The sequence below is a fragment of the Drosophila rhopaloa genome, unplaced genomic scaffold (assembly GCF_018152115.1).
Source record: "Drosophila rhopaloa isolate 14029-0021.01 unplaced genomic scaffold, ASM1815211v1 contig_178, whole genome shotgun sequence".
NCBI classification, from domain to species: Eukaryota; Metazoa; Arthropoda; class Insecta; order Diptera; family Drosophilidae; genus Drosophila; species Drosophila rhopaloa.
The window spans coordinates 143685-171390 of record NW_025335059.1 but is presented as its reverse complement, the minus strand read 5'-3'; the positions used below and the strand labels follow the sequence as shown (position 1 = coordinate 171390).

General features: G+C 42.5%; 1 protein-coding gene across 2 annotated transcripts; it reads left to right on the top strand.

Moving 5' to 3' along the window:
- The first annotated feature begins 393 nt into the window (after positions 1-393).
- On the top strand, positions 394-26565 carry LOC108047830 (octopamine receptor Oamb). Of its 2 annotated transcripts, none has more exons than XM_044459099.1 (7): positions 394-474; positions 1165-1542; positions 8661-9093; positions 14368-14659; positions 15902-16138; positions 17331-17856; positions 25569-26565. In XM_044459099.1, exons 4-7 carry the CDS (start codon positions 14408-14410, stop codon positions 26510-26512), a joined length of 1959 nt encoding a protein of 652 aa, XP_044315034.1. In that variant the 5' UTR covers positions 394-474; positions 1165-1542; positions 8661-9093; positions 14368-14407; the 3' UTR covers positions 26513-26565. The 2 variants fall into 2 exon arrangements, with proteins under 2 accessions (XP_044315034.1, XP_044315035.1); XM_044459100.1 differs by lacking the exon at positions 25569-26565 and adding an exon at positions 22432-22754.
- Positions 26566-27706: the final 1141 nt, after the last annotated feature.

The following is a 27706-nucleotide window of genomic DNA, read 5'->3' as shown; positions in this document are numbered from 1 at the left end:
CCTTTTTCAGGCCAGTCATCCTTTTCGGTTGCTTCGAATTTGCCAATTTATTATGCGTTCCTTCTTTTATTTGGCCGAATGTCTGGCCAAAAAGGTTAACAAGCCAGAAAGCGTTGCAAATCAAAGGGAATTTTCACTGGCTGCAGGCGAATGCAGATTAAGGGAATCAAGAGCTTATAATTAATCAGATCTCTTGCTTCTTGAAAGGAAATCTCGCATGCGATTTACCCCAAAAGCGACTGTTGCGCATTGTGTTGGGAAAATTCTATTCAAACTGAGCTCTGTTCCGAGTCCCACTGTTCCCTGTTCTAGTTCACTGTGCCGCAGTCCATTCCGTTCGTTCGCCACGAGGCCTGTGGGCCAACAGTTGGCGTTGAAAATTCAGTTCGTGTTGAAAATTCTGCCGCGCCGGTTGTGCCAATTTGCACGAGCGGAGAAATTCTGGTTAACGGTTCTTGCCGACGGCACATAACGGTAGATATTGTGGGTGTAGTCGGTTCAGTGTGTGTGTGCTTGTGTATGTGAATGGCCGAAGAGCCGAGCGGTTCGTGATCGCAAAAAACAGCTGTTTCCACCATTTTGCGAATTGAGTTCCTGTAAAGTCCTCGATCGGAATAAAATATTATTATATTTATTATTTCCGATAATTGATAACCAAAACTTAAGCTCGAGGCAGCTACGTGCTTTCTGACCGAAAAAACCAAAATAATAATATTCGCAAAAAGCGCATCGAGTGAGTGAGTGCATTCATAATGAATTCGCGAATTGTGAGACGAGTGTGAATGTGTCTTATGTGATTTTATTGGGTTTTCTTCAGCGCCGTGCATTTTTTTTTGCTAATCAAATCGCTCACTTTCGTTTCGTAATTTCCCTCATTAGCAAACAATTTTCCTTTCTGTCGCCGAAACAAACATAGCATTGACAAACTGCAATTTTCATAATTGTCTCGCTGTCACCCAGTGCACATATGCAAAAATAAACAATTCTGTTTATAGATGCCCCAAACATGATGTCAGCCAGCAGAATTGTATATCTTTGGCTGATTTGTGTCTGCTTTGTTTGAGCAATGACAGCAAGTAATTGTTTTGCCATAAATTGCCAGTGCAATGTTGCTATAGATTGCTATGCAATTAACAAATAAAACATATTTCAATCAAATTCTAGAGCAAACAAACTATTAATTTCTACAAAACTCGGCCTAGCAACGCCCAGTTGAAAAGATCTACATAGTACAGAGAACTCAAAAACCCAAAACAAAAAGCGAATGCTGAGTATGGAGATTTTAGGCAAAATGCGTGCAATTATTCAACGCATGACAACCAATTAATTGGCGAAAGAGAGCGAGTGCAAACACAAACAAAACCCGCGGGGCAACAAGTCTAAAGGCCCCAGAAAATATATGGCTATCCGGCGAGCCGGTTAACGCCTGCAAGTGCATCGGAAAAGCCACTTGACCGCTTTTCCAAGCGATTCGGCCGCTTGCTAATCTCGCCCAAAAAACTCCATTCACAATCGCCATCGATATCGCGATGATTTATGCAGGTGAGTCTGCTCGACTTAAACGCACTTTGCGAAATTAAACGCAACCGAAATAATTTTTAGGTATTTAAATTCAGTTTGAGTTTAATTCTTAATAAATTAAAATATTAAATTATTTAGTAAGTTTATTAGGCGCGATAAAGATATACACAATCAAATCAAATAAATCTTTGCGTTATCATTGAATGGCAGGGACAAAACATTTAACCAATAAAATTATTATTTGCATACGCTAATGAATAATCTAGTATTTTGCAATAAACTTTTTATGACTCGTATTTTATTTGCTCTGTAAAAGCTATACACTACAGTTTATTTTAGTTTATGTAATGTATTCTTTATAGTTAAAGTACAAAATTAGAATATCAGAAAAGCAAACTAAAAAGCTAATTCTTAACAGTTCAATTATACGTTCCTTTAGGGTTTTTACATTTTTTAATCTGGTGTATTGTAGACCGCTCTTGAGTTTGATTCATACAATTTATAGATCGGCTGGAGCAGAAAGCCCAAAGCTATGGATTGGGCATTGAAAACAATCATTAGTGCCAAACGGAACGGGCTATAAATCCATAGACTCAGTTAATTACAAGCCCATATCATCATCCGTGAAGGCGACGTCGCAATTAGCAGGAGGGGAAAGGCGCGTGGCATACAAATTACGAAGCAAAACGGAAAATTCGTCAAGTGTTTTGTGCATTTTTGCGGTTTTTTTTTCACACAGAGCTTAGCACGTGCCCGTCCGCCTTCGGTTTCAGATTTTGTTTATTCACTTTCGGTAGCCTAATTAACTAAATTGGCTGGCTTGTTGACAATGGAAACCAAAGTGTGACCGTCCCACCACTTGGCAAGGGTAAGAGTTCTTCCGCCCATCTTCCGAGTGTGAAGCTTACCAGACACAAAGGCCAGTTGACAGGTGAAATGGGGGCAAACAATGGAAGTTGTTTTGACAGGGCCCACAATGGCCCGAACGGCCGAATAATGCGGACAGACGGGTTGCCGGCCGAACGGAGCGAGAGGGAAATGTAGTAATAAATTAGGTTTTCAAATGTATCCTCATTTATTTCAACTTAAAGTGTGAAACACCAGGCAGCCTGACTTTTATTTAGTGACAGTCAAACAGCCATCCCCCATATGCGACTGAAGTCACGATTCTCGGACATTAATTACCCCGGTTAACCAAAACCGAAGCTTTAACTGATAACATGGGTGAATAGACACAGACCGAGATTCGCATACCCTTAAATGAATGTTAATGGCTTGGCTTTTAGGAGATTACATTTATGAATTTTTTATTGTATTCTAATGTCTTTGCTCTTTTATTTTTTGTGATTTTTAAATTCTGTGTTGTACTTTAAAGTAATAATAGAAATGATGAAATGTTATTTATCTTAAAAAAAATGGGCCCACATTTTAAAATTTGTTCTCTGTGCTGATCACGTTTTGACCAAAGTTCCTAAAGCCAGCTTTGGCAATATTCATGCCTCGCCAGGCACCGGGAACTGCGAACTCCGAGTGGTAACAAAGCTGGCCCTAACATAATTCTGTGTTATGTGCAGCGCTCTGTGAAGGCATTCAAATTGCTTCCTTGTCCAGCTAAAAACAACAATGGCAACCTACGTGCATAAGCCACCGAAACCTGAGATTCTTTAGCCCAGTCGAACACAAAAGAGCGTCAGCATAGAATTGTGCAACCAGCGGAGCAAATGACTTGCCACTCGGCCCGAGGGGGAAACTTTACAAACAAAGAGGGTCGAAATGCTGGAGGGGAAAGCCCACACGTACTTGGAAATAAAACAAACCAAACCAGTTGAAATATATTAATGGGGCGGGCATGAAATTGTTTTAGGTGTTCGCTGCCGCAGTGTGTGTTGGCATTAAACTTGGCATTAAATAACAATAACCCGGCAATAAAACGGGGGGAATGTGCAGGAAGAACCCTTTCACTTTCGTTTTCAATCCTCTGCTCGTTTTTTTATGCCCCTTTTCGTGCCATTTATTGCGATTTTCTCACCTCGCGACCTGCTGTTTGGCACACGCGTCGTATGCGCAATGAGGCTCATGTAAGAACAGACAAGCGACAAGAAAACAATGGCAAACACACGATATTGCGTATGCGGCGTGTGGGCCGGGAACCTGCAGAGCGTGCCAGTCTGGGAATGAAAAGTATCTGCCTTAATGTATTTAACACTCAGCGAGCACTCTTTTATGACCCCACCACGAAAATGGTTTTCCTCTCCTATTTCATTTGGCTCCTTCGAGCGATGATTGTGCTTTGTTGCTCAGGTGGAAGGCAATCAAATTTCCCAAGAGGAGATCTCGTAAAAGTTTTGATTGACACGCAGTGGCCTGCAAATTAACAGCTCATTGCAATGCAGCCGCAAAGTGGGGGCACAGCCAAATGAAGCATGAAGGGCCAATGGCCATTGGCCAAGAGCAACTGGAACGGAAATGAGTTCACTGCTCGTGGCGGGCTTAGCTCTTGAAAAATCACCTAATTCATTTAAATAAGCAAGAAGGAGTCAGCGCCGAAAGCGGGCCGAGTCCATTTGCCCAAAAAGGACCTTAAGATGGCGCCTTTGCTTTTATCTACAAAAGTGGGATGCCAACGAGGCGAGGAGTCGTCGAGTCGACAAACTAATTTAAAAATCCACTTGCTAAGCGCTTACCACCTCCCAGTTCCACGGTCCATCGACCGAAGAGGCCACTCTCTGGAGGCCAGGCTATTTATTTTTTCATTCCTTGCCTTTTATGATGATTTTGCACTGCGTGGAAATAGTAGAGCAAACATTTTAGCCCCCAAGTGTTTAAATATAAAGCGGAAATGAGCTTTACTTCAGGTCCTTCGGACCTCTCTCTCGCTTTTCCTTTCAGCCGAAACGTGCCAAATGAACTGGGGACCCGCAAAGAACTTGAACTCGACTGACTAAGTGTATATTGTAAGGGTGTATATAGTATGAAAATGCTAATTAATGACTGCAACTTTCTTCGCCAGACACTTTTGAATTAATTGCACACCTCCACGAGTCAGTCCAATTCCCATCCGAGAATCGTGCGAAGTGCCAGACACGAGCCATGTTTGGGATTCCAACGCCCAGCCCAGCCACGCCCGGTTCGTATTGTAGATAAACTCGCATTTGCGATTGCATCGAATGCAAAGTAAAAAATATATATTTTTGTGTGCTTGGAAAAGCAATTTATGGATTTGATTTCAATTGTTTTGTCATATTGATTGGCAGCCCGAATTGGCAACAACTCATAGTTTGGCAGCTCTGGCAGCTCGCTATCTGTTCGATGTCAATTGTCTTTCTCATCCCAACAATATGACTTGTTTGATGCTCGCTTAGTCAGTGCCGAACTTTGGTCCCGCAGCGAAATCAAATGTTTCAATTCATTTGATTGGTTTCCTGGGTGTGTGTCTATGTAATTAATCTAATTTGCAGCTTGCCTCCTCCCGTGCAACATTCGGCTTTTTTGTGTGCCATATCGTGCGTGTTGATACAAGTTAAACCCAATACCAGTCAATGGAATCCTGCATCTGTTCATGCATTCACTACAGTGACATTCATTAGTTAATTGATCAAGCGTAGCGAAATGTGTAAGTCTTTGGGCTTCAAACCTATTCATACCACTTTTTCAACCGTTTTTTGTTTTGTTACTGAAACGCTCGGCTCAGCCTCTGCCATGAAAATTCTTTTATGACAGCATAAAATCCAAACACAAATTATTTCACACATAAAAAAGCAAGGCAGCGAGAAACGAAAATACAAATGTGTAGAAAAGTCCGACGAACATAATGCGACATAGACAGCCAGAAGCCGACATAGACAGACGCAGGCATAAAAGGAAAAGTTGTCGGCATATATAAAGTCCTGCACTAAAGCATACTATATAGCAGGACGATTCCAGCGAGAGTGTGTGCAAACAGAGAACCAAAGTGCCCAAAGCGTTTTCACAGTCAATTTTGTATGTAAAGGCAAAGACAAGACAACGCCTGACATGAATGGTGGGCGAGGGGCTTGGAGTGAGTATGGGAATGGGAATGGGATCTGCAGATGGAATAAGGCACGGGTTTGGCTTAGTGTACATTTTTATATTTCGTTGTGCATGGCACATAAAACCTTTTGTTAGCTGGGGTGCATGCTGGCTGGGCTTGTATACATTTAGGACGGCAATGAGCATGAAAGCCTTTAACTGCTCACACACCAATGTACACAATTTTTAAGTAGTTCTCTGGTGTAAAAGGCTTAAAATATTATTCCTTAAACGATTACACAGAAGAAATGTGTAAGAAAACGATTTAAAAAAGAGGTAAAAAATCTCTTTGTTTTAAAAATTCTTAAAATATTTTGTTTTCAAGAAGCTTATTTATATAATACTATTATTATTGTTACCTATAAGAAAGTTTTTGTTAAATATTTAAAAGTTTTGTTTAAATAAACGCCTCTAGTGGGTTTTACAATGCAAAGTTTTCTTTGTACATATTAAATAATTTATTGTAACTATTACACCTATAAGGGACTTTTAACATTTTTCGGAATATTTTGCAACATTTGAATATTAATATTAATACACATCAAGCTCGAGGGAATTTGCTGTAAGTTAAAAATAACTATGGTTACCCCGAGCTAACCACAGAAGAGCAAATTTAATATGCCCTAAATGCGCCTTCATTACTCTGCACTGATTCATTAATTTGGCTGGCCAAAAATAAATGTGTATAAATACTTCCGCTGAATTAACAATAATCCTGTTTAGCAAACACAAACTTAGCATAAAGTAAACAAGTCGGCGGCATAAAGTTAACCCCAGTCCAGATGTTGGTCGTTGTTGTGCCGAGACATTTACCTTAGCAGTGGCACAATGAATGGCAACAATGGGGAAAAACAAATGCAAACAGGCACTCAAATGAATGCGGGATACAAAGGAAACGCGAGGCGAAGGCAAATGTAATGACACTTAAGTGGCCCTGAATCTCAATCTCTTTGCAGTCGAGTGATTTCGCCATGTCGCACTTGGCAACACATCGCTTTTGGCCATCACGTCGATGACGTATGCAGAAGTTGGTTCGCATTGCCAATTCTCTTTATGTTTTCTCAGCTTTCTGCTTCTGTTTACGACCATCTGGGGTATTATTATTCAGTTAAACATTGAATCATTTAATACTATGCGAAATTAATGTTTGAAAATATTATATCCTAAGTGGTTTACTCGGGGTTCTTAGAATTTCGCATTCAACACTTTATTTGCTCTTAAATTGCATTGCATTTAACAAATATGGTAATGAAATAAATAAATAGTACCCACCTTTCTTATCTAGAATCCTCTTTATTTCTACATACATGCCCACAAATTCCATTTGACTTACAAGCTCGAAATTAACCCTTTTGCGTCTATTTGCTCGTAAGCCACTTTCGTTGGGAACTCACGAGGCAACTTATAATTTCACCAGGCCAGTGAATTGTGCATGCTACGCACAGTTTTCCCCTAATTCGTCGGAAGTCACTCGCTTTCCGGTTGAGGATAAAAGAGCCTGCACCCTGCACATGACATGCCAGCCATCTGCAAATGTGGTGCACATTTTCAGCTCAGAGCCGGTGAGTTAATTTAATTTAGCGTACACGGGCATAAATGAGATCAGTGGATGATGGGCTCAACGTTCCAGGCGGTGTAGATATGACACACACAAAGCCCAGGTATAGCCATTATGCAAACGCCTGTTAAATTTGCATACGTTTTCGCTATTTAATCTCTCCAGTGGAGAGGAGATGCTTTAAATAATGAATCAATGCTCTCGTGCCAGACGGCCATAAGGCAAATATGAATATATTTATTAATAGGTGTCCACTCTGGATGGTCCTGGGTGTGCCCGCTTGAATGAATTGGTATTAGACGGGCCCAAGGGAAGCGAATGCTGAATATCATTAAATACAAATTATGGTTATTAGCGGATTTCTGGCGAAGGCCAGGCCCTGACAATGATTTGACCTTCTTGGCCGAAACGCGCCTGAAATTTAAATGACGCATTCGGTACTATATTCATATACAACGGCTTGACCAGAATGAATTCGGATATTTCGGGAACGTGGCCTTATTAAAATATTTTCATTTAATATGCGCGAAGCTTTCCAACTCGGTCGCACCCAAGACTTATTCAATTTTTACTATGTTGACAGCCAAGCCGGCGTTTCAGTTCAGTCGCCACGGTCAAGGGACACGCTCAAGTTATTAAACATTGATTACCTATCGATTTTATCCTTGTTTTTTGTTATTTTCCTGCTCCGATTTCGTGCCCCTTGTGTCTGTGTGGGCTGGGACTTGAAATGGAAATGTAAAAGATGGCAGCAAATGCAAATTACCTGTGAAAATGCAATTTCTCATCTTTTCACAGTTGCCGCAACGCAGTTTGACATTTAATTTTCGGAACCAAGGAAAAGGCCATCTGGAAATTCGCTTGTCAAGCTGACAGCGTGTGAAATGGAAGAAATGGAATAAATTCAGGGTATAAATGTGGAAGAAATTTCTGCGGAATGGCCAAATTAATCAGAGCGAGGGAGTGGAATTGGCTTTAAGGATTATCAAAGTGGAAACTGCATTCAGCAGACAGAAGTTGCCGAGGCTCACTCAATCAAAATTGAGTTACTCGTCAGTTTTTGTTGAACAACTTACTTGTTTATTTATTTTCCGCATAACTTTTCAGTGGAATGCAAGGCTTGAAAAGTTTCACGGCTCCTGCAAAGTCACTTGCAAAAGTTTCTTGCCAGGCAATTAGTAAATTCTGATAGCTTTTGTCAGCTAAGATACTCGCAAGAGAACCGATTGGATTTATTGATTGTCATCTAAGTGGCTTGCAGAACTTTACAGGACAAAAAACGGTTTGGACTATCTTCCGATTTAACGTCTCTCGAAGCTCTGGCAACGTGACATTTTAGCAAAAAATATAGAATATAAAGCAATTGACAGCTCAAAATTGCTTTTGATAACTTTCTAAGCTCACACGAACAAACTGACAACTTGCCATCTTTTGTTGTTCTGTTGACTTGTTGAACGATAAATTGCGTATACGCCGTGTGATTGATAAAATCTGATTGCCCGTTGGTGCTGACTGAATGCTCTCTTTTCAGCTATTTCTTGCAGCTTGTGTGAATTATTCTACTGTATTGGCAAATAATTGACATCAGAGCGTTTGTTTGATATGTAAACCACGGAAAGTACAAACACCAGAGTAAACAGCGATATTGCCCAACACGAGCCAAGTATTTGGGACACATATTGACACTGACCCCGGAACGGAGTGGTTCTGGATGGAGACAGCCTGCGGGTGCCGGGGCCCACGAGACGCGCAGGGATCAACTGGAGCGACGGCATCGGCAACGGCAACGACATCGGCATCGGTATCGCTATTGGCACGGGCATCATCAGCGGCTTTGGCCGGTGGTCGCCAGGAACAACCGCGGTGTCAACAACAGCGGCCACATCAACAACATGGCCATAAAGCAACAGCACCCAGCGAGCTGTAATTCATGGTTGCAACTACCCAACGAACTGCTGATATTGGTGAGTAAAAATATCTTAGACGAGAGCTTAAAGGGGTGATTCAAATGGTGTTTATTCTTAGAGTTCAAGGAAGCTATTTTAAAACAAGGGGTGGTCTCTATTTTACATTGGTTTAATAAAGTTCTTACAAATAAAATCAAAACAGACGCTATGCTATTAAATACCTAAATACCCTTACTCCAGATACAAATAGTTGTTCTGTGCGAGGGTTAGTCAATAGGAAAATGGTTCAATAAGTTTAATGGTTCAGTTTACGTCCATGAAATGTGCTGAATTTTTAAAAGGTTTTTTTAAAACATCGGAAATCTTCCGATTTCCTTTAGCACACAAAATTACAAATAATAAGATTCAGGGCTCTTAAAAATGTCACAAATTCCATGGCTGTAAACAAATAAAAAAGAGCTTAAAGTTAATTAGTGGGTTAGTTGTACAATAATTATTCTTACTTTAAAGTTATATTTTTTAAGAGTTTTGGTAGAAACCTAAATATGCTTAGACGACTTTATTTCAGATTAAATGACTTTCCTTTAACAGTTGTAAATACGATTGCTATTTATAAATTCTTCTAAGATTCTTTAAGCTTAAAGGGGCTCAAGTTCTATTTTGACCTCCATCAAGCGATTATTTTCTATGACAGGACGAGTTCTTTTGCTCGTATCTTGATTTCTCTGACAACTTACACAAACAGCAATCAATCAAATAATTTGCTTGCGACTCTATTTACCCTAAGGACTTGTGAGAAATGGAATGCATGTCGTGCACAATTAGTCAAGCTGGTTGTAGAAGTTGTGCTGTGCGTTAAAAATTTAGTTGGCAACATTTCCTGTTATTATTTCCGTTGCTCCTTGCCGTTGTGGCAATGTGGCACGCACGTCCTGCCTGCCACGCCCCCTCTGGGCCTCATCAGGCGGTGCGCCCTCTAAAAAACGAACTGTGTGACTGTGTGTGACTGTTGAAGGCACGTCCTAGTTGTATGGCCATAGCCGTGTTGCTGCTGCACCAGCCCAGCAGATGTCAGTTGCACATTTCGCCGAAGGCGAAGGCGAATTTATCCTCCCACCCTGCCACATCAACGTCCACGCCCATGTCCTCGTGAATGTTGCAATCAACTGCGACATGCTGATGTGTGTGCGCCCGACATTGATTATCTTGTAGTTGTCTGTTTGCCTAGCTGCTGCAGTTTCTGTTGGCGTTGGCCAAATGAGCGGCAATAAATCCAATGAATATACGAGTGTATCCACACACACCGAAGCTGGATGTCGGGGACACTTCTATTCGTCTCCGGCAGATGCTCGTAAAGTTGCGCACACTCGAGCCACACGTCCCATCGTAAAACGAGCAAAACCAGCAAAGTGAAAAAGCAGGGGATCTGTTAATGGCCCGACTTCTAAGCATTATCAGCCAGGCGAGCCATTAATTAAATTTTAATTACTTGAAGTAATTTTCATAATAAATCAGCTCTTCAAGTCAACCCGGCAAATGTACAGAAGACAGCCTCTTGACGAAACCACTCCAGATATCACTTCAGCAGTTCACAAATCTCGGCTTATGTACAAATCCGGTGAACACATCGAGCAGCTTTTCTGTCCTGTCATTTGCATTTGATTTTCAACTACGGACTTTTCCGAGCCCTAGGATATAGTTTCGAATGTTAAAGTTCAGGCCTGGCTGCCTTTATTTGGCCAAATGGTGGGGGCTCTGTGTTCGGTCGCCATTCGCGCGCAATTATCAGAATTAAATTAAAAGTTTTTGCGGGAGCTGTCGTCTGGGAATTGCAGTTGGCAGAAATCAGCAAGCCGCAAAATGGTTTTATCTGCTTTGGGGACTGCCTTTGCGGCTATGTGTAATGGTCCGGTTTCCGGTTATGCGGCCACTGGAAATTGTTGCGAATTTCGCGTTTTAATTCAACTAATTTAGCGGTCGAAACTACGCGTCCGGCTAATTGGTGGAAACTTGATTTTAGCCCACAAATGTTGCGGTTTATCATGCTCATGCACTTACTGAAATAATCCTTTGATGCGAAATTGTATTTCATTTAAGCTCATTACAAAGCGTTAACACACAAAAACGACAATTATTAAATCAAATACAATGCTCTAAATAATAGTTGGCTGAAATTGGACTATTTCATTGCTTGTTGCACAGCACATGCCCACCTTCCAATTTATTTCTCTGCCAACTTTTCAGATATCTGATTTGCTAGAATTCCTCTAGTGCTTTTATTTTCTTTTTCCGTGCTTTTAATTTCCTCTTTAGCTGTGCCACACAAATTGAATTCAGACACTCCCCTCTTTTAGGGAAAAATTGAAGTACATTTATAAAACTTCACCTGCTTTTCGGGTCATTGTGACTGTAATTTAATATTTATTTTGCGGTAATGGAATTTTATGCTTAATTTGTGTGCACAAGTCCTGTCAGCAACATGTCTCTATGGGGTTTTGCTGAATATACATTTAAAATTCCTTGTTGAGGTATGGTAAGCTGTTTTTGCATCTAGACAAAATCAATTTGATAGTTAGTTTTACCAAGAGATATCAACGTAGACTGTATATATTGACTATCAATAGCTCCACTTTTTAGAGCTTCTCCGTCCTGATTTGATGAGTCCTAAGAAAGGAATATGTGAAAAATTGTTGTATGAACTGGTGTTCTTGCATCTAGGACAATGAGAGAAAACCAATTTGATGTTTAGTACCAAGAATTATCAACGTAGACTGTATAAATAGACTGTCAATAGCTCCACTTTTTACAGCTTCTCGTATTGATTTGTTGAGTCCTAAGAAAAGAATATTTAAGGAATCAAACGATTGGGAAAAAGTAAATTCCTTGTAAATGCAAAATTGAAAAACCTTTCAAGTGAACCTTTCATGTAGTTATTTATCTCCAAATAAGTCCCCAGTTGTCGAGAATGAATGAGTAAAAGTAATTCGTATTTTTAATAAATATGTATGATTCACGGAAAATGTTTGTGAACTTTTTAACGCCTTTTGACATTTTAATTTCGCCTAAGGAACTCCGCTAACTTTTTAATGCTGCGGTAATTAAATTTAATTTGCTTCAAAGCGTCACCCCTGCTCTTTATGTCATCGTCAACTAGGCGTATGCGTAATGGAACAAAAAATACGTGTTGCATCCGCAAGCTGACCAATATTATACTCTTTAAATCTTAAGACATGGTAATTCAAATTGTTGTTTGCTATTAGACTTTATATCTATATACTATATTTTAAAAACATGTTGCAAAAAGAAAGTTTTAAATAAATTTATAATAACCTGTTGCTGTTTGTTACTGAATTGTCGCAGCACCTAATTTAGCAAGGGTATCAGCCAAAAATGAAATGCGTATACGCCTCGTGGGTGGCATAGGCAAAAAGCTTTTACAACTCGGTTTAAATGCCAATTATTTATTACGCTCGGCAATTTAATGTTGGAAAATTTCAGCGTGCAACTCAATTTGAGCATTTCTCATTATTAGCTGCCACAAAGCGAATTTCAGCATGCAAATTTTGTATGCCAAGAAAATGCCATCAGGAAGCATTTCTGCCATGGCCCCGGGAGAAAATGCTTTTAAACTTTACAACTGGCAACAATTTTCGCCAAGCTCCTCTTTGGCCTTTGCATTTTGTTTGTCATGTGAGTAATTTATGCGGGCCTCGTACACGCACTTCTTGCCCCGGATTGGCTTTATTGCGAAATACCCGATAGCTACTGCCAAATGTTGGGGCATATTTTGATTAACCTTTGGTCTAAATAGTCGCTCTCCATAAAGGTTGCACTTACTTTGCACTCGTAACAAAGGGTTACCTTGAACTTAACCCGTAATCAATGATTGGCCGAGTATAATTTACAAATCGATATGAGGTTATACGGCCGTTTGGTATTGTTTGTTTGATTGGCAACTTTGGGTGAACGAGTTCCCATGGCTCTCGACTTTCGCTTTTTTCCCCCATGGATTCTACGCTGCATTATTAAAAGCACCTTACAAAATATTAAACTGACCAAAACAGGTGTTCCTTAGCACACCGCCAACTGGCCCATGGGGCAACTTGCCAAAAGTTCACACAATAGGTTGCTATATGCCCCTCGTCAGAGGTGGTTTAGTCTTAAAGCAAATGTATATTTTAATCGATTTGTTGCGTGCTGTGAATATTTCATACCCGGCAATTACCCCGAAAAGCGACCCGGGGGATGTGATGGCTCTTTTCCCTGTTTTTGGGTGCGTGACTGGCAGTTGGCCGAACCATTAAAGTCAAAAATAATTTCAAATATTGATTAGTACCCAAATCGTGCGCCAAAATTGAATGCGGCTCTGAGCTCGTTCGATGGCAGTTGATTGCTTGTTTAGCTGATTTTGTAGTTTATCGAACATTAGTCCGGAAACATCAGCTCTTTGAATGAACATATCTTCATTCAGTCGCTCAATAATGGAAAGGCCTGTCAATGGCGATTCGCATGCCAATTCATTGATAGATTTACCCGACACACACAGACACATTATAAACGACCGTAATTAATTACGGCAATTAAATTGCAATGTGCAACTGCAGCTGAATACCAATTGAGCCAGATATGGCTTCTCCCTCGTTCATTCAGAAATTCCCCCTGGTCCTCACAGATTGCGGTGGTATTATGTTTCCACCCGTATTTAATTTTCCATTATTGGTGCAGGTCAGCATCGGATAAGATTTAAAGGTGGCCTATGTTGTCTTACAAAACAATTAAGCAAATATGCCACCGGCGTTATGGTGTATCCTCCCTTATTTTTTCATCTCTGCTGCACATTCTTTTCCATTCTTTGTTCACTTTAGTCCCTAATTGCCCTATTTCTGTATTTATGACTTAAGGCGAATTCTTTTTTCCTAGCAACGTATTTTCTCTACCTCTATCGCTAATTAAATTTTGAAGTAATATAAGGAATAATTGAAAAAAAGACACTTAAATTGAACTAAATATTTATGGGGTCTGAATTAGTTTTTTACGGCAAAGACTATAGATTACAATTTATATTCTAAAGATTCCAATTATCATTAAGTAATTTGTAAACGGGGCTGTTTCAGTATTTAATCCCAAAATAGAGTAATGCCTTTTGGCCATGTCGAAAGCACGCACATTTAGATATCGTTTGAGCTTCCTTGTTTTCCGACCACTTCGTTCATTTAAAGCCTATTTATAGACCAGGCTTTTATAAATTAATTACGTTCGCGAGGATGAGGCAGCAATTAGCCCAGCAGTCTAATGGGTTTTGATAGGAGTTTCCTGCTCTGTCTGTTACAGGTGGTGAACACAGATACACACCCATCTCAAAAGTACCGCCATGAATGAGACAGAGTGCGACGATCTCATCAAATCTGTGAAATGGACGGAACCAGCCAATTTGATCTCCCTGGCCGTACTCGAGTTCATCAACGTTCTGGTCATCGGTGGCAACTGCCTTGTGATTGCCGCCGTCTTCTGTTCGAACAAGTTACGTAGTGTGACAAACTTCTTCATCGTCAACCTGGCTGTTGCCGACCTTCTAGTCGGTCTGGCGGTGCTACCCTTCTCGGCCACCTGGGAGGTCTTCAAGGTAAGTTCTAACTTTCAGTATTTAATTGGACCTATGACTTATGGGAATTAAATAAATTCCCTGAGCTCCAAAACTACATATTCTACAGACAGATATGTTTAAGATAGGACATACGATAGTACAAATTTGACCTTGCAGTATACAAATTAATATAATATTAAATATTAATATTAAAAAAGGCAACCAAACCTTTTTACTGACATATAATTTCATTTCCTTATAAATTATTATCTATTAAGGCAGGCTTGCACCTTGTGAGGTCAAAAAAATCAATTTTTTTTTTTTGCAGTTTCGGATACATACATGTTTCAATTTTATTCTCCTAAAATTTCAAGTCGAAATCTCTTGAATTACGAAAGTTAGCGGCCGTTTGGTGGACCGGTGTCAAGCGCGTTGCCATTATAGTGCAAATTTTCAAACGCGTTTTTCTCGAAACCATGTTTTCCGAGTTGGCGGAAGTCGTACAAGCCGCAAAAATTGAGCAATCGTCATGAAATTTTTTATACATGTTCCTCAGAAGTATGTGCATGGCATAGACTAGGATGTTTTGAAAATATTAAAAATTGTTTATTTAAAAAAATAATTAGTAACGAAAAAATGAGGAAAAAACCGATTTTTTTTTTAAAAGCTCATAATTTTTGCATTTTTTATGTTTTTTCAATTATCCTAGTTCAAGCCATGCGAGGAAGTGTACAGATTAAGAATATATTCGTTTTTTGCGTTTCAGATTATTTCTTAAAATTCCAAAAAATTCGCCATGAGGACGAGTTTTCGCGGACATGCCGCCATTGTTGGGTACCCCCCCCCCCCTCGCTAGGATCGCACTCAAAAAAATTGTGTAGCTTCAATAAACTGTACCCTACAACTGGCTAAAATTTTATTCCCACACCTACCATACTTTCCAAGAAATAAATTTCAGAAAAAAATCAGGTTTTGGGCGCCAACAAGGTGCAAGCCTGCCTTAAATAAATAAAAACAAGACGTTTTTTTAAATTGGTTAAGTTTTTCTTAGTATTTTAAATGCCTTTTCCTTTAACCATTTAGTCATAATTTCATAAAAGATACTAAATATATTTAGCTCTAAAAAATTCCTTTTAAATTGGTTATGTGGTTTTTAGGAAGAAAAGCGAAATATTCCTCAAGTTAATTGTTTAAGCAATTTAATTTTAAATTATAATTAAGATACTATAAAAATATTTCAAAAAATGTATTTAATTTTATCCACCATCTATTTTCCACTAGGTTTGGATATTCGGCGATCTCTGGTGCCGCATTTGGCTGGCCGTCGATGTCTGGATGTGCACGGCATCGATCCTGAATCTGTGTGCCATATCTCTGGATCGCTATGTGGCGGTCACGCGACCCGTCACCTACCCAAGCATAATGTCCACGAAGAAGGCCAAGTCCTTAATCGCCGGCATTTGGGTACTCTCATTTTTTATTTGCTTTCCGCCGCTAGTCGGCTGGAAGGATCAAAAGGTGAGTTTGGGCGGCAACTGGCCCCCAAGTGACCCGATGCGATAAATTAACAAGTTAGGAGCGGTTTGTCTATGCCAACCCTAAAATCAAGCCAAAAGGGCCGTCAAAAATTGAAAGTGGGTAAACTGTATCTGGCACACTCAAGCCCCACAAAGAACAAAGCCAGGCGACGGCCCAAAGTTGTTTTTCCGGCCCGAAACTGAGGGCCATTCTGTCATTGACACCATTTTGGGGGCTGCCAGTGGTTGCTCAACCACAATGGCACTGGCTCGTGCCGAAGACTGCAATCTGGCTCATTTGTGCCAAAATTACCGTAAAACAAGACACGAGTTTCGTCCTTTTTTCGGGGGGTCCCCTTTTCTAATTTCCCCCTCCGCCGCCGACGTCTCCGTCTCAGGCATTATTCTTACGCAATGGCACTGATAATGATGTGTTACACATGCCGCAACAACGCTGCCAACACGCTGGGAGTACAATTTATGGGCACCCCTGCCAGTGGGTAATCAGATCAGTCGGGATACATGACTGGCCCTTGGCCCAGCGCCAGTTTATGGCCCTGCCTTTTGGCCGACTTTATTGTAGACTGCTTTGCCCCACCAGACATATCAATCCAAAGTCTGTTTCAAGGTGCCGATGGCTTCATCGTGGCAACACCCGCATTGCTGCACACGAAAATGTGTCTTTCCGAGGACAACAACATCAGCCTCTCGCATTCCATTCGACTTAATTCAATTCAATTCACAACTGCAGCGGCTGAGTGCAGTTGAAAGGGCCACGTTTGAATGGATGGCATTCAGCTGGCTGGCATATTGAATCCCGGTTAGCGAGCCGAGGCTGTTGGCATCGATTATTACTGCGCCGCTCCACTCCGCCCGATTCAATTTCGAGTCCTGGCTGCAGGATGCGATGGGTGGGGCAACATGGCCCAACAAGATGTTCCCACATACTCGCACAGCTCGCGGCATTTATTTCGTTGGGCTGTTGTTACGCCACCTTTTCGAGTAATATTTATGCGCAACACGTCGGCGAATATCTCTGGCAATATAACCCGCTTTAAGTTGCATTTTTATTGGCTTCTTAGCGCAGTGAAGAGGGTGCCAGGACGAGGCTGGAATTTTAATGGGGTCCTTTAAATATCAAGTGTCATCTCCTGATCCCATGTATATCTACCATCTACCATCTCCCATTCCAGGCGGTCATACAACCGACCTATCCAAAGGGAAACCATACGCTTTACTACACCACCACGATGTCAAGCTCGGAGGATGGTCAACTAGGGTTAGATAGCATTAAGGAACAGGACGAGGCCTCGGTGCCTCCGCCACCACAGCATGTGGGCAATGGCAATGCCTACAATCCCTACGATCCCGATTTCGCCCCGATCGATGGATCCGCGGAGATTCGCATTGCGGCCATGGGCCTGAGCAGTACCACCACCACCAGCAGGACGACAACAACAGCCAGTTCGAGCAGCACAGAAACGGAACCGGAAATGGACCTCGATCTGCTGAACGCACCGCCGCGGAACAGAGCCGCCACCATTTCCGGCAGCTGTCCCTGGAAGTGCGAGCTGACCAACGATCGGGGGTACGTTCTCTACTCCGCTCTGGGGTCCTTCTACATACCCATGTTTGTGATGCTCTTCTTCTACTGGCGCATATACCGGGCCGCCGTCCGCACCACGCGGGCCATCAATCAGGGCTTCAAGACCACCAAGGGTAAGTCACATCCGTAGCTAACTGAATCCCAGAAACCACCAGCTCATTTGGACACGATTCGTTTGATCCTTGTCACCCACAATTTGTCCTAACGTGTGTGCGTAGCTAACAGTTTGGTTTTGATACTCATCTCTCTCTCTCTCGCCATATATATTTATATATATATCTGTTCGATTTACCAAATACTCGTAAGTAACGTAATCACGTAGCTAGTTCATTTTATTAAAGCTTTAATATCGATTGCTAAACAGTTTCAAATCTCTCAACGTGTAGTCAATAGTGTGACGTCCCGTTTGTCCCGTTTTATTTTGGTTACCGAAAAAGTGTACAGACTCACACCGAGCATTCCAGACGCCCTCACGAAACCACCCACTCGTCCTTGCCCACGTCCCCGTCCTCGTCCTCGTCCTTGTCCCCGCCAGTAGTCGCCCCCTGGAAAGCATAAATTGTCGGTGGAGTAAATAACAACTCACTGGGCGTTCGTGTTTGGGGCCCCTACACGGTGCTCGGCAAACATGAGAGACTGTATAAATCGACGGCGGCAATAAAAAAATAGACAACTAAATTTACATTCATAAATAACTACTCGCACACACTCACACATGTATACATACAATTATTGTCGGCATTTTGTTTTTGTGTTTTGCACATAAATAAACATGATAAATAACCTGGAAATGAGTAAATATATAAATATACATATGCATATACACTTAGTGAAAACCCAGGCATTATAAAGTTAACCCTTAACAACCAATTGCAAATAGAGCTCTGATTTTTATATAAGCAAACATCAAGCAAATAAAATCCCAATAAAAATATACTCTGTAAAATACGGATTAAATTAAAGTCCTTGTAATTTATATACCCTTAACACTTTTTAAATGAATGTCACAATAAATTAGCATTGGAAAGTCCTAACTTATAAATATTAATTAGCCTAGTGTACCCATTTAAGTTAACATATAGAGGCGTGTGATTAACAAACGCTCCAACTGAAAATTGTGAATAACCTGCTATGACCCTAAATTTCCCAATCGGATTGACGAATTTCGAAAATAACAACCTCCCTTAAAGATTTCAATCATCCCCTTAGACCCGGAATCAACATCCCGCACTTGTGCCTATTCATTTTAAATTATCAGAGCATTATATCAATCACATGCTCAAAGGAGAAGTCACGCATCATAATTACCATTATTTTTCCTGATCGGAGAAAAAAACAAAAAATCGATGAACGCTGAGGGAGCACATCAAACAAATCGGCTTAGATAAAAAGGCAGTCTGGATTAAATGAGAACGAGATTCAGCCATTAGAGAGGCAGCCAGAAAATGGCAGACATGAAAGCGAACCATCGGCTAAGACAAAATAAGGAATATGACTTCCCTGTTCGGCTATGTTTGCTGTCTGTGCAAATTTCTATTTTCTTGGGCTTGTGTCATTTTAGGCCTGGCTGGTCCCCGAGTCCTTGTGGTGGCGATTATCTTTCTCCGGGAACAAATTCCGTTTGAAGTCGAGAGCCCGCATTAAACTGGCATTGAATGTTTATTTTAATATGTGGCACATTTCCTGCACATTACTCGACCACGGCCACAGCGCACTTTCTTCCGCGTGATCAGCTCATTAAGCACACTTCTCGGATATACGAGTATATCCATATACATATACATGGACACGCAATCGGTGATAATCTGCAGTAACTAACCCAACCCAACCCAATCCAATACCGGCTGACCGACTGACTTCGCCGGGAAAATCAATAGCCAACTTTCGAGTCCGTGGCTCTGGAAATCAATGTTCTGGCTAATATATTGGCCCCACAAATCCTTCTGACTGGGATGTATGCTACGAAAATTGCATTTTAAAAGTGATTGCATACTTTGGGGCACTGACTGCCGCCATATTGGAGTTAAGTCGATTCGAAAAATATTTGAGGGGAGGTGCATATCGAGCCAGAAGCTTAAGTGCAATGCTGCCGTTGCCTTGGCAGTTGTTTTTGTTTTTCCACTGTCGTGTCGTTAGTTGGCGCCATTTTGAGCACAAAGACCAGATTTGCCAGCAGCTCAACCAAACGCCCACACACCCACACAACCAGCCCCCCACTTCCACCAACACACAGGCGAGAATCAGCGTGTGGCAGCCTTGAAATATGCTTTGTCTCCTCGCACACACAGACACACACACTCGGGGACAAATGAAGAGGGCTGTTTACCAAGGCACCCACACTCGGGGCTGCTCGCTATAGTTTTCCTTAGACACAGCGGTGATCAAAATTACAGTATTGATTAAATATTAATAAGAGCCGTTTATTTCTTTTGCAATCATTGTACATCATTTTTGATATTTTGATATTGCTTAATTATGTCATATTTTTTTAAAGACATTTATTATATATTAAATGAAAACTGAAAGAAAACATTAAGAGAAACATTTGAAAAACATTCATGTTTATTTTTTAGTTTTTATTAATATTTTAGATTTAAAAACTGCAAAATTTGAAAAAAGTATTGTTTGATCTCATATTGTGGATTTTAATTAAAGTCATTTCGGTTTCTTATATACAAGAAGTCGTTATTTTATATTCACTTTAACGAATAAATATATAGAACTTGTTAAAGTATAATTTAAAAAGCTTTTGGAAAATTACAATCAATATGTTTTTTTACTGACTCTGACCATTTTTATTTTTGTAAACTGCGATATCGCGTTATTGTTTTTATTAGACAACTTATAAACATTTATTTTTATAAATGATGAATACATTTTGCAATACAATTTATTATTGTTTTATCCGATTAAGTGTTTGATTTGGTTACAAAAATATTTTTCTTAATAATTTGCATATGCCCACTACTATTAATTTGAACACCGTTTGTATATGGGCCACTTGCCTGTGCGTGCAAAAAGTCTAAAATCGCTTCGTGACACAATGCGAGGGCATTCTTTATTTTTTGAAGGTACATACATGGGGGTACCATCCATCCCACGCGCCTTTTAGTGGTTTTGAAGGTAATCAAGTTTCAAGTTCAAAACTTGACGAGGTTCATGGCGCCGACCACCAGGAGGGGGCCACTGTTATTGTTGGGCTTTAGAAATTTCAGAAGTGTGACCCTGGCCCTGTGTCAAGAGCAGAACGGAACAGAAAGGATCCGAGTAGCTTTCGTGCGAGCTGCCCCCGGCAGCCTGGCTTGAGCTCGAGTCCTGGGCCTTGACTTGCAGCCACTTGTCTCCTGTCCCGACCAGGCCATCGGTCAAAGGTCAAGAGCTGGCGACAACCACGCGTACGAGCACGACATATGTGTAGTACATGCATGCATGTCCGCCAACAATAACAGCTCGCGGCGGGCAAATCAATTCTGGCTAATTACCCCGCGACATTCAGATGAACGCCGAACTCTTTAATTATTATTAAGCGCCATTCAATTAAAAGCCAAACAAAGCGCCCACAAAAATGTGGCGAGTGAATTGTAAATGCCAAATTAATGGACGCAAGCGATGCCAAACTGTTTGCAATGGAATGGAAAACATTAAAGTGCATGGATTATCCTAAGTGGAAAACAAAAGTTATTCATTTATTTAAATCAACAACGCCGCAGGATGTGAAACATCCCGAGGCCCTGGACACAGAGAAAGAATAGGGTTTTCGCCGGAATTGTGCCTTCATATCTTCGCATATTTACTTACATTAGGACATTTTCGTTGTATATTTGTATACAAATTGTTTGTTTAACTTTCATTTTTTGGGGGCATAAGGGAAAAAAATCAATAGTGTATCCTTTTATATTTACTGTATCCTGCATATGTTGGGTTTCTTGTTTGTACACATTTGCCTTTCGCCCGCTTTCGTTTATTCATGGGCGAACCATATTTGTTCTCAATAGGTTTAATATGGTTTATGCAAATGAAACAGCGGCATGCTCCGCTTTAAATTAAGATAACTCAGAGTGAGGCTGTGTTGACTCAACATGGGTATCCATTTTACTCGTATATGTGTCGTCGCCAATATTTATTCATCTCACATCTCTGGAATGATAGCTTTCCGTTTGGCCACAATAACCAGAATCTAATAAATATTGGTCTGGTCTATTTTGGTTAATTACTTAAGCCAATTTTGGAAAAAGGTGGCTGAAATTGATTGGGGCAATTCATTTATATATTCTTGGCTGACGTATTTTATTTCCCATCGGGGTGTCATTGTCCTCAATAATTTCATGAAGTATATTTAGCATTTCAATTCCATTTTCAGCCATCCTCAGACCCCAACCCCTTCGACCTATCCCTCATAGAATAATAAATAAAATTAGGCCAATAAAACGATGCCCGACGGGTGAGCAAACTGCGAACGATGAAGCCAAGACAGACATAACACATAAACCCAAATAAATTAACAAACTTGTTTATAACAATTAATCACTGAACACAATTTACATTTATAAATTATATGATATCCATGAAACCCATGTCCCTAATTCAAGAAATGCCTGGTCCTAGTTTTAGTCAACCGAAAATATTGCAACAAAAAAACAAAGAACATTTGATAAACTCCGATATTTGTACGTTTTTTCTTGTTCTAGATTTTTATAATGGAATGAGCCCCTTTTTCTCTCTATAAATAATATATTTGTATTTACAAAAGTAGACCAGAATTTTATTATACTCAATTAATCGTAAGTTTATTCCACCATTAAACCTATCTCAATGTAACAGTTTGTAGTTAGTTAACCGCTCTCTGTGAAGTGTCAGTCAACAATGTTGTTACCTTACTAAAGGATAAAGGTATCTTGCATCTACTTATACGAATGTATCTAACTTAATCACCTCAAACAGCCAACAGCAGCCACAGATCGTCCATTTAACCACATGTCCATGTACTATACAAGCTGAATGTCCTACACACACGTTCCACACACACACACACACACACACACCCCCAAAAAACACCACAACCCACCGAAGTAAATCCATGAGAGGTCGACGCGAAGAAAACTCCGCCAAATTGCTCCACTCACTAATTGCAGGCAGTCCCCGCGAGTCGGGCAACAATCGGGTGGACGAGTCCCAGCTGATACTGCGCATCCATCGAGGACGACCCTGCTCCACGCCCCAGCGCACCCCCCTCTCGGTGCACTCCATGTCCTCGACCCTCAGCGTGAATAGCAACGGGGGCGGGGGCGGGGCGGGCGGTAGCCGCAGGATTGGGTGCCTCTGCCGAGGATCATCTGCAAGGTGGCACCCCCAAGCGAGCCACCTCGATGCGTGTGTGCCGCCAGCGACACGAGAAGGTGGCCATCAAAGTGTCCTTCCCCTCCTCCGAGAATGTCCTTGACGTCTCGCAGCAGCAGCAGCAGCAGCCCCCGCCGCCCTCGCCCCACTTCGCGGTCATCAGCAGCGCCAACGGACGTCGGGCCTCCTTCAAGACGAGCCTCTTTGACATCGGCGAGACCACCTTCAATCTGGATGCAGCTGCTCCCGCCGGCGACCTCGAGACCGGCCTCTCGACCAACTCACTCTCGGCCAAGAAGCGGGCCGGCAAGCGGAGCGCCAAGTTCCAGGTGAAGCGCTTCCGCATGGAGACCAAGGCGGCCAAGACGCTGGCCATCATCGTGGGCGGCTTCATCGTGTGCTGGCTGCCCTTCTTCACCATGTATCTGATACGGGCCTTTTGCGACCACTGCATCCAGCCGACGGTCTTCTCGGTGCTCTTCTGGCTGGGCTACTGCAACTCGGCCATCAATCCGATGATCTATGCGCTCTTTTCCAACGAGTTCCGAATCGCCTTCAAGCGGATCGTGTGCCGTTGCGTTTGCACTCGAAGTGGCTTCCGTGCCTCGGAGAATTTCCAGATGATTGCGGCACGGGCGCTGATGGCGCCGGCCACATTCCACAAAACCATATCCGGATGCTCGGACGACGGCGATGGCGTGGACTTCAGCTGACTAATCGGCAACTACGAGGCGAGTCCGCTGCAGCGGAGCTCATCGCTGCCGCAGGAGGCGGAGTGCTCGGCATCCGTGTCCGGATCGGGACGACGGATCCGGCGCGGCGGCTTCTGCAAGGGACGCGTTCTCTAAAGAGACGTGGGTGGGGGGGTTGAGAATGCATTTCGCTTTTTTGATACTTTTGTAAGACGCACCGCCAGACGCAGACGCATCCCACTTCTCAAAACTGTCAGTATTCGCATTGAACGACGTTGTAACTGTATGGCAATAATTTTCATGTATTTACCTAGACCTAAGGCTATGCTAAACTACTTATACTTACTTATAACAAGAGATACAAATACATACATCACTATGAGATACACCTGTTAGACGTAAGCAGCCCATTGTTTTCAGTTCCGTTGTGTACATGTGTTAGGCGCAGAGGAAAACTCATTCGCATTAGTTAATCCAGATATATATTGAATGTATATGTATGTGTGTATAGCAGCTGTGTAAGTCGGCTACATTTTCAATAAAAGTATAAACGTACAAAGCGAAAACCAATCAAAGTAAGCACAAAAGCCGAAAACAAGTGCCGACCCCGAAGACAAAAATTGGCAAATTCCGGGCAACTCACAGGTATTGATTAGGAGGTCAACATTCCGTCACATCAAACAAGTAATACCAACGTGGCTAACTATACTGACCATTTTATACCCTTTCACTTTCAAAATCCCTTATTTTGGAATCAGTAAGATTGACTATTGGCCAAAAGTCAATATCCTTTTTTAGATCGAACCGAAGTTTTACGGTTCCCTTTAATTAACTCCTAGACTTAAATAACTAGACTTTTTTGGAATTTTGAAAAGGAACTAATTTTGAAGCTCGCACGACCTTAATAACCAATGAATTTTGAAGAGTTACGCTTACAGAAATATAAAACAATATCCTTACCAATATTAGTTGAAAAATAATTAATCTCGGAGATACACAGAAAACTTCAAGCAGATAGGCCCGAATAGGTCTTTTATAGCTGGGTAATTCATTGTTAGGCTTTCGGTTCCCTCTTTAATAGCAATCGAATGGAATAAGACCTTCTCGGTCACTCCCTCGTTAGTTGGCTGCCCATCCGAGTGTCCATAAACTCAGAGCAGACTTAAAGCCCTCGAGTCCTCCTTTGACAATAAGCCAGCTTTTAATGCGGCGGAAGGAGAAGCAACAGTGCCAGTAATGGCTCGAGTAAAATATTGCATTATTGCGCCGATTATTCATTACTCGTCGCGGGTCGAGTAATGAAAATGTATTCAGCAGTTAAACGTGCGTATGAGTAATAAATGCAGAGCGGAGGCAGCCAACATATGCGGAGGATGAGCGGGTGGAGGGCGAGGATTATGCAAATGTATGTGTTAATGAAATAAAGTTCGCTTTGAAGGCGGCTTAAAGGCGACTACACTCCTTGCAGGAGTCTAGACGGAGGGAGGGGGTTGAGGGAAACACCGAAACGAGGACTACGACATCGTCGAGTGCTTGTCGCGTTTATGGCGCAACATTTGCATAATTACGCGTTTAATTTGCTAAAGTGCAGGCAGGCTGGCAAGCTGGCAAGCTGGCAGAGGGCCAAAAGCCGTGAAGTAGGCAACGGATTCTGGGTGCGTGCAGCTGGGCGTATGAGCGATATTCGATAGGAGAGAGAGCGAGCGAAACAAGCAATACACGGGCTATACACCACCACCGACATGTAATACTCTGTGTACTTATTTTCTCACTTCCTCCCATCCTCCACCGACCAGGTTCCAAGGGCATCGGTTCGCGCTTCGAGGAGCAGCGCCTGACACTGAGGATCCACCGCGGCAGGGGATCCAACCAGCAGGACTCCATGCACAGCAACGGCAGCACCCAGAGCACCACCACCACCTTGGGAACCCCCTCGCCGGAGCGACTCTCCAAGTACGCCACTCGACGGCTGCACCACCACCACGACAAGATCAAGATCTCGGTGTCCTATCCCTCCAGCGAGAACATCAGTGAACTGGCCGGGCACGGAGACGGGGGTCACGATCACCAGCGACGGCCATCGGGAAACGCCCTGTTCGCGGTGCACTACAACGGCACCACTGGACGCGAGTCCACCGAATCGCATCTCTACAGGCAGCAGCAGCAGCACGGCGGCGCCAGTTCCTGCTACCTGCAGGTGGGCAAGGGTCTGCCGGAATTGGCCCGGCGGCAGAGCAACACCAGCGAGGCGGGTGGCGGCGGTGGCGGATCCGGACACTTGCGTCCTGCCAACAAGAAGATGGGCAGGCGGAACATCAAGGCCCAGGTCAAGCGCTTCCGGATGGAGACGAAGGCGGCCAAGACGCTGGCCATCATCGTCGGCATGTTCATCTTCTGCTGGTGCCCCTTCTTCACCATGTACATCATCCGGCCGTTCTGCCAGGACTGCGTCGACCCGCTCCTCTTCTCGGTGCTCTTCTGGCTGGGCTACTGCAACTCGGCCGTCAATCCGATGATCTACGCCCTGTTCTCCAAGGACTTCCGCTTCGCCTTCAAGCGGATCATCTGCCGCTGCTTCTGCTCGCGGCAGTCCGTCTCGCTGAAGAGTTCCCGTCGCGGATCCGACATGTCGGCCATCCGCATCCGGGCCCGAACGCCCAGCATCACGCCCAGTGCGGCGGCCCACAGTTTCGGGGACGAGAGCGAGCTGCACCACTCCGAGATGGACGACCCCAGGTGACGATCGTTTGGTCCCAGCTCGAGCTCGCAGAGCAGCTTGGGTGGGTTGCGCAAGACGAGTCTCAAGGTGCCCGTCTACGAGATTTGCCATCCGCTGGTCATGGAGACGGCCTGCTACTCCTACGTGGAGGCCACCAGCGAGGGCTCCTCCGTGGGCGGCGGAGGTGGAGGTGGAGGTGGAGGGGCGGGCCCAAGCGGACGCAGTTGTAGCCGCGGGAGATGATGGCGCTGCGCGGGACGGGATCGGGGGCGATCCCCATGCCGGGTCAGCGGCCAAGACGAGTGGTTCGCATCGAGTACAGCGATGCCAGGGTGTAGGATTCGCCAGCTGAGAGGGCTACACTGAGGAAAAATGGAAGCAAAGGTTATAGGCGAGGGTAAATTGAATACTGCTTAATCACCAAGTAGATAAACACTTACAAATAAATTTAATGATTTATTTTCTCTGAAAGCATGAAAGAATTCTCAATATCCAACAACATTTTCTCATTCAGTATTGAAGAATTCCTTTGTCTGAATTTCCAGGGCAAGTTAGCCTTAACGAAAGCAAAATAATCTTGTTTAAAGACTGCTTACACCAAAAACAAATAAATCATAATAAGTTCCTGGCCTTGCATACCTTTTTCCCAATTCCTAAAGCGACTTTTTCCTTAGTGTAGAACTCAGTCGATAAAAGCAAAATAACCGCCTGAACCGGCAACTAAAGCAATCCTTTGTTACAAAAGGAAGTCGAAATGCCAGGAAGGAACTGCTCCTTCTGCCTCTGTGAGCCAACCATTGTACATTGTACCATAGACATCAGGCTTCGGCCTGCAACGAGTTATATTGTAGGATAAGATGGCCAAATGGCGACGAGTTGTGTATATATAGTCTAGCTAGGATATCACTGGCACTTGAGAGTTGTACCTTTTAACTTCCGCATGAATATTGATATCTGGTTGTTACCACTATGCAGAAACCAAATTGTTGCTTAACGCAAATAAAACATTACCCAGTGCTAAACAAATTCGTAACTAGTAAAGTGTTAGTGTTGTACTCTCGGCTCGAAGAGATTATTCTGAGATATATCTGTGTCAAGAATACATACATGTTAAATGCAATAAACAAACCCCTGCCTACCAACCCAATGTACGCATAAAGGCATATGCATATACTATACAAATATACGATCCTCAAGTTAAACGTTGTTTTGTGT